At 52.3% G+C, this 7,794-nt stretch overlaps 2 protein-coding genes across 2 annotated transcripts in view; one reads left to right on the top strand and one right to left on the bottom strand.

Annotated features, from left to right (window-relative positions):
* Positions 1-5,772: 5,772 nt before the first annotated feature.
* On the top strand, positions 5,773-6,517 carry LOC104986749 (chromosome unknown open reading frame, human C16orf92). Its single transcript, XM_010837432.1, has 3 exons — positions 5,773-5,830; positions 6,149-6,307; positions 6,426-6,517. The coding sequence occupies exons 1-3, from the start codon at positions 5,773-5,775 to the stop codon at positions 6,515-6,517; spliced, it is 309 nt and encodes a 102-aa protein (XP_010835734.1).
* Positions 6,518-7,650: 1,133 nt separating this feature from the next.
* Positions 7,651-7,794, bottom strand: part of FAM57B (family with sequence similarity 57, member B) — a 6,669-nt gene continuing 6,525 nt past the window's right edge. Inside the window, 1 exon segment of the mRNA XM_010837294.1 lies at positions 7,651-7,794. This exon segment is cut by the window's right edge and continues 4 nt beyond it. Coding sequence (XP_010835596.1) covers positions 7,651-7,794 — 144 coding nt within the window.

Below are 7,794 nucleotides of genomic sequence, written 5' to 3'. Positions count from 1 at the left end.
GGTGTCTAGCCTCCCCTATCAATATCCGTAGGGGCGGGGCCTGTGGGGCGGGGCTTAGAGAACCGCAATGACCCAGGAGCGGGCTGGGGAAGGGGATCTGATCCGCCTGCGGTCACTGGTTTGCGATCTCGCGTCCCGGCCGCCGGCTGAGAAACCTCACAGTTTGAGGCCCGAGGCTGTGGCTCACCTCACGCTTCTATCCTTTGACTGGTCAGGCTTCTTTCCTTGGACCCAACCCAGCTCCCGAGGATCCATGTCCGCTTCTTAGGGCTGGCATCTCCTTTGGGAATCCACTTTCTCTCACCTTCCCACTTGCAGTCTGACCCTCAAGTGCAAAGGGGCACAGGGCTTCGTTCTAAATGCCCCAGATCCCTGCAGGCCTTCCTTCTCCTCTCCTTCTCTCACCTGAGCCCAGCACCTACCTGTCAGTCTAACTCCAGTCTTTGATCTTGGCTCTCTTCCGTCCCAAACTTGCCAGCCCCCAATGACAAAGTCCTCACAGTGACCTTCAAGGCCTGAGACTGTGACTTCTCCCATCTCATCCCCCTTACTCATCTTGCTGGCTTTCAGGAACATTACTTGCAGTTCCTAGAACATACTTGGGTCTCAGTCAGGCAGAACTTTGTTCACCCAAGTTCCTCAGCCTGGAAGATCTTTCCTTTTTTCAGAGGGCACCTTGGACCCCTCTTCCTAAGACACATCCCACACACCCCCAGCTCAGCCCCCAGCTTCCTGAGCTCTTACAGCCTCAGCTCCGGTGATGCTGGTATGTCATGCCTGTTTACATTTCTGTCTTCACCACCACTGAGGGAGAGAGGCTGTCCCAAGCTGGGCCTGGCACTAGGTTGTCATCATTAACTATTGTGATTTTAGGTTGTGTATTAATGTGAATATACTTAGTATTGCTGAATCTGGTGCTTGAAAATGGCTAAGATATTGAGTTGGCCATAAAGTTCGTATTTTTCTGTAACATTTTAAGGAAAAACTCTAATGAACTTTTTGGCCAACCCAGTATAACTATTCATATATGGATTTTTTACGCCCTCCTCCCCTTTTTTTTTGGCTGTGCTGTGTGGCATGCAGGATCTTAGTTGCCAAACCAAACTCATGTCCTCTGCAGTGGGACCATGGAGCCTTACCACTGGACTTCCAGGGAAGTCCCTACCCCATTTTTTTTTTTAAGTAAAGGAAATGTTAAACCAAACTACACTGAGATACCACTTGTCATTGATCACATGGTAACCATCAAAGCAAACGTTAACACACAATGTTGATGAGGCTGTGGATAAATGGGTACCATCTCTGTAACCACTGTTAGATTTGATCCAGTAATTCCGCTTTTAGGATTTGGCCCATGAGCAAAATAATAGAAGTTCAAGATTATTAACTGCACCCTATCTGTCATGGCAAAAGATTGGAAGCAGCTTAAATGTCCACCTGATTCAATCAGTCATGTCACAGTTCCACACAATGAAATAGCATGCAGCCATGACAAGCAGGCTCTTTATGTACTTATACAGAATCATCATCACAATCTCATGGTAACTGAAAAAAGTAAGCTACAGAGGAGCATGAATGGAATACTGCCGTTGAGTAAAAAAAGAGAGAGAACTTATATATGTTTGTTTATTTGTGTATAAATTTATGGAAGGCTGCACAGGAAAATGGTAGCTATGGTGACCTCTGAGGAGGCTGTCATGAGGCAGGTGAGGGCAGGAATAGGAAATGTTTATTTTGTACCATGTGCGTATGTTACCTACTCAAAAGAATACACTAAAATAGCATCTTTTAAAAAATAATTTTATTTATTTATTTTGGTTGTGCCGGGTCTTCACAGCTGCTTGGACTTTTCTCTAGTTTCAAGGAGCAGAGGCTACTCTCTAGTTGTGGTGCGCAGGCTTCTCTTGCTGTGGAACACAGGCTCTAGGGCACCTGCGTTTTAGTAGCTGAGGTGTGGGCTCAGTGGTTGTGGTTCCTGGGCTCTAGAGCACAGGCTCAATAGTCGTGGTGCACGGGCATAGTGGCTCCATGGCATGTGGGATCTTCCCAGATTGGGGATCAAACCTGTGTCTCCTTCATTGGCAGGCAAATTATTTACTACTGAGCCACCAGGGAAACCCTGAAATAATATCTTTTTAAAATAAAAGCAGCCATAAGGCTTCCTTTGAGTTTCTCCAGGATAAGAAAGGAGGCAGGACTAAGGGAGATGCTATCCATGATCAGAGCTGGTGAGTTTGAGGAAAGGCAGACCTAGGTCTGCAGTGAGAGGAGGGGCAAGCTGGGCGAGAAGCCCACACCTGCTTCCTCCAGAAAGCCTTGTTGCAGGAAGGTGAGGATGAGGCTGGAGCTCTGGCTGGTTGTAGAGGGCATGCAGACAGTGCTGAGCCCTGGTATGTCTAGAGGTGGAAAGGCTTTTCATCCATCCATTAAGCCAATAAATATTTATTGAATACCTACTCTATATTGTGGTGCTATGGCTATGACCAAGATCGATGATCTCTAGCTTCACAGGCTTGTAGGGGAAATAGACAAATACACAGACAACTCCAGTGCAGTGAGACTGATGTGGTGATGGGGGACGGTCAGAAAATTCAAGTTCACTTCCCAGGGGAAGTGTTGTCTCTGCTGAGACTTGGGAGATGAGGAAGAATTTCTGGGCCAAGTAGGGGGCAAGAGAGTGGGAGGCAGAGGTGTATGCAAAAGCTGGGGTATGCTAAGGAAGGGAAGCTGGGAAAGAACTAAAGTGGGTAGGTAGACAAGAGACTCACCGATCAGAGTAACAAGCTCAAGGGAAGCCACTGGAGAGTTTTAAGTAGTGGCTCCGTATGTTCTGGTTTGTTCTCAATGGGGGAAGAGTGAATAGAGATCACGCAGTCCACAAAATGTTGCAATAAGCCAGATGAGACATGGGGTTGGCTTGAATGAGAAGAGGGAAGTAGATGAACTTGAGATTTAGATTGGAAATTGAGCCAACAGTTCTTTTTAAAATATATATATTTTACTTACTTATTTGGCTGTGCTGGGTCTTAGCTGAGGCATGCTGGATTTTTTGTTGTTGTTGTTAGTTGCTGCATGGGAACTCTTAGTTTTAGCACACAAGATCTAGTTCCCTGACCAGGGATCAGACCCAGGCTGCCTGCACTGGCAGCGCGAGTCTTAGCCACCAGACCACCAGGGAAGTCCTGAAGCAACAGGCCTTGATTATGGGTTTATCAGGAGAGAAACAGGGAAGGGTTTGAGGCAATTCCTAAGTTTTTATGTTGAGCAAAACATCTAGAGCAACAGCGAGCTTGTTTGCTGCAATGGGAAGAAGGCACAGGTTTGGGATAGGAGAATTGAGAGCTGTATTTGGGATCTACTGAGTTTGAGATGTTTTTGGACAGAGCCATGAAGCAGGAAGTTGGGTAGGGGAGTCTGGAGCTCAGAGGAGAGGGCCGGGCTGGAAATATACATCTGTGAGTCACCAGCATATAGATAGTATTTAAAGCCATGCGACTGGATGAGATCACCTAGAGAGAGAGGGTATAGATAGAAAAGAGAAGGTCCAAGCCTGAGCAGCTTAGAGGGGGAGGAGTCAAGAAAATCGGTGAGTGCCTAGAGGCAAAAATGTGCGCACTCTGCTGACAGTCAGAACCAACAGAGAAGTGAGGGTTAGATTTGGCAAGTTATGGGGTCCTTGGTGCACCCACCGAAAGTGACTTCAGTGGAGTGGTGGGGATGAAGCCAGTTGTGAAGAGTTTGAAGGATACATTAAAGCTGAGTGAGCAATGACAGCAAGTGTAGACAGCCTCTTAGGGTTAGTCTGTCTACACTCAAATAATGTGCATCCCTGAGTTCTCTCTCCCCTGTGGTCCCCCAGGGCAGAGACCATGCCCTGGTGATTTCTATCTAAGCCATAAATGGAGTCCAGCACATAACAGGAGCTCGATACATTTATTTAATGGTTGGATGAATAAATGAATGGATAATTCACTGCTTGTGTCCAAAGGGCCTTTTCTGGCAGAGAGGGCAGCTGTGTTCCTTTGAGGCAACTCAGGAAACTGTCAAATTCACTTCAAAGGCTAAATAAAGAGTCTGGATCCCTTCTCCCAGGACCCCTTCTCCCAGCTAAGTCCTGGAGGACAACTGCCTACAGGCCTGCAGAGGGAGCCCTGGGCCACAGCTAGGAATCAGGCTGAGTCCCTGATGCCCCTCACATGACACTGGGCAAGTCACTTCCTTTTTCTGAGAAGAGATATATGTAGGGTTCAATCCCTGGGTCAGGAAGATCCCTTGAGAAGGAAATGGCCACAAATTCCAGTACTTTTGCCTGGAAAACCCCATGGACAGAGAAGCCTGGTAGGCTGCAGTCCATGCAGTCACAAAGAGTGGGACATGACTGAGCACATAGACACAGAGCCAGTTCCCCAGAAGGCCCCGTAGATGTTAGTCGGCCTCCTCCTTTCCCCTCTTTTTTCTCTCTGCACCTTTTCCTTGTTTAGGAAGTAGAAGCTGACCCTGACAAGTACCTCCCAGGGTTGCTGTGAGGAGAATAGGTGGGTAGTCCCTGAGGGTCGGAAAGATGAAGGTGGGGATCCAGTGGAGGAAGGAGCCTCCTTCCATAGGACAGAGGACCTCACACACCGCAGACACATGTCTGACTGGGGCATGTCACAGAACTTGTCAGACACTGTTGAACAGGCAATTGTGTAGCAAAACCAAGAAGACCCTTAAGTCTCCCTGGGCTTGGATGGAGCGGGACAGATGTTTGACAGACAGGCCTACCTGCCAATCGAAGGGAAGCTAACTATTACGCTGAGGGAAGCCCACAAGAGTGAAAGTGACTGTTGGAAAGTGACATATAAAGGAAAAAAAGAAACCAGAAAGGGAAAACAGAATGGACCGTGGGGGAGCCTACCCAGAGACGGGGAGTCTGTGAAGCCTCTAGGCGTGACCAGAGACCTGCCCCGAGATGGGTCAGGGGACTTCCTCTGACCACCCCCAAGCCTGCCATTCCCCCTGAGGCAACCTGATGGGATGAGGGAGGGCTTGGAAACTGGGAGCCGTGTCTTCCTTAGGTAAGGAGAGAGAAACAGACAGGCAGACATAGACACTGCTGCCACCTAGCGGAGAAGCTTGTTGTTTCTCTAGGTGGCTAACCCCAGCGTTGTCCTCAGCGGAGCACCAAGAGGTGGAGTTTGGGTCATGCGGGAGATCCCTGGGCCCCTGCATTTGAGGACACAAGGCAAGGAGGGGGCCCAGGGAAAAAGATAGGTGCCCTTTGGAAGAGTGTGGTGCCTACATCACCTCTCTCTGTCTTGGCTCCCTCCTCTGTAAGATGAGGACATAGTACCTACCTTAGAGGATGTTATGATGGTTAAATGAGTCAGTCCATGAAAAGTACTTGGCATCGTGGCAAGTGCTCAATAAATGCCATCTGCGGTCGATCCAAGGGGGTAACTGGAGATGTTTAGCCTTGTCCTCCATCCCCCCCGCACCAATCCACTGTGCCTGCTATACAAATGCTGCTTTCCTCAGTTCTGGCTTTCAGCAAATTGTCCCACCAAGCTCCTCATTTGTAAATCCTGGGGCTTCCACTCTTACTGTTCTATCAACAGCATCAACCCGAAGACTCTCTGAGCCCCAACCTCTCCCCTCTGAATCCAGGGGCTTGTGGGGGAGGGTCCTGGATCCTAGCACTTCCTCTCTCCCCTCCCCCTGGAGTGTGTAATCAGAATGGCTCTGGGCTGTGACATCACAGAACTCTCACCTCTTCACAGGAGTGGAGGGGTGATGAGGCCGGGGCCGTGGGTGTGGATATGGCTGCTCAGGCTGGGGCCCCTAGAATCAGGTGGGGCGGAGGAAGGCTGGGGATCCGGGTCGATGCCGCCACCGGCCCCCACACCCCGGCCCCGCCCCCAGAGGCTGGGAGGCCACGCCTCGGCTCTTCTGTTTGTTCTCCACACTTCTATCCCATCCTCCCTGCCCAGCACAGGCCTTCTCCTGGAGGGCTCAGCCAACCCCTAAGAAGTTCTGGGAACAAAATCAAGGCCCTCCACAGCTACACGAAGGCTGTGTGGCCTGGCAGGGCCCTGGGTCTGTCTCAGCCTCTTGGGTGGGGTTCAGGGCTCTGCTTGGCTCTTTCATAGACTTCGCTCTGTGTCCCCAGCACCCAGTCTGGAGAGTGCCAAGGCCTTGGGCCGGGGAGCAGAATCTCCGCTCTTCCTAGACAGACCTGACTTCTTTGATTACCCAGACTCAGACCAAGCCAGGCTCCTGGCCGTGGCCCAGTTCATTGGAGAGAAACCGGTCATCTTTGCTAACTCAGGTATGACCCAGCTTGAGAAGGGGCTGTCCTCCTGGCCAGAGCCTGGAGGATGTCCGCCCTTGGCCCTTCGGTTGGAGTCAAGTCCAGGGTCCCCTGTCTCCCCGTCACTGTCGAGCAGATTCTGACTCCAGGCTCTTCCATCACATCCTGGTCGGTGCTCTGCTGGTGGCCTTCTTCTTCTTGCTTTTCCAGTTCTGCACTCACATGTAAGGCCTATCCCTCACCCCCTCACCCACCGCCCACCAGAGCATTGCAGGGAAGAGGCTGAGGGACCCAAAGCCCAGGGAGGCAGCGTGACCACCAACCTCTGATCTCCACACCCCACAGGAGCTGTGAGAAAGGGGCCTAAAAAGCCAGAGGAGAGCCCTGGATTCTGCCCTGGGCACCCATGCCTGCTCTCCTCTCCTGCTGATGTAATAAGAGTCCTTGCTTCTTTCTCCCTGACTGCTCAGCTTGGGGGGACCTGCCCTGTCCCACAGTCAACCTGTTATGGCGCTGTCTGCCCCCAGACTCTTGATCCCTCCCCAACCCCAAAGAACTGGGTGACAGGGCCTTGGTGGCGTTCACGCTGATATCTTTATTAGCAGTCTGTAAAGCACCTCCCAGGGTCCCCCCGACCCCAGACTGGAGAAAGCCTCGAGAAGTCTGTAGCACCAGGGACATGCCAGGGCCCAGGGGCAAGATGTCAGCTTAACAGGGAAGGGTCTGGGTGCTCTCCCACTTGCCCCCCGGGGTTGCTCAGCACTGGGAAGGCTGGGGGGTAGCAGCCACCTCCCTCCCCCCACCCCAACAAATTTGAATAAATAAATAAAATAAATAAGATTCCTCAGGCTGGCCTCCCTTGGAGAGAAGCTGTGGAGATGACTAGACCAGGGACGTTAGAGGGGGTGTCGCCTCCCTCCCAGAGGAGTTTGCAGCAGGGGGGCTGGGACGGCCTTGGCAGCAGGGCCTCCCCCACAGTTCTTTGAGTCCTGGTCCCCTCAGACCCCCCACAGCCTCAAAAGCCCTAAGCGGATGGGAAGGGGTGCGCCTTCTTCCTCTTCGCTTCTCCAGGGCCCAGGGGACGTGATGGAGAAAGGGGTATGCAGGAGGGGGTCGACCCCTCGGCTCAGGCACTGTGGGGAGAGGTCTCCTCTTCCTGCCTTCGGTCTCCCCTGGTCCCGGCCCCCAGCCCCTGAAGGGACGTGATCCGACCCCGTCGGAGTCCATCTGTCAGTTTCCGGGGGGCTGTCAGGGCCAGAGGCCCCTGGCTCCCACTCCTAGCCCAGCGGCCCCAGAGCCCTGTTCCCACGCAGTGGGGATGGGGGTGGGATGGGGAGGGTCCCCCGCCCTCGGCCCCACCCTCAGTCCTGGGTCTGACAGGGAGAGGGCGGCCGGGAGCCCCGGGGCCGGAAGAGGCGGCAGGCCCCGCGGCAGATGAGGAAGAACCAGTAGAGCTGCGGGGCGAGGAGCAGCGCGGCGCCCAGGTTGACGTGGACAGGGAGGGC

This window comes from Bison bison, unplaced genomic scaffold (assembly GCF_000754665.1).
Source record: "Bison bison bison isolate TAMUID 2011002044 unplaced genomic scaffold, Bison_UMD1.0 scf7180017864072, whole genome shotgun sequence".
NCBI classification, from domain to species: Eukaryota; Metazoa; Chordata; class Mammalia; order Artiodactyla; family Bovidae; genus Bison; species Bison bison.
Note: the sequence above shows the minus strand (reverse complement) of the source record. Positions and strands in the feature narration are given on the sequence as shown.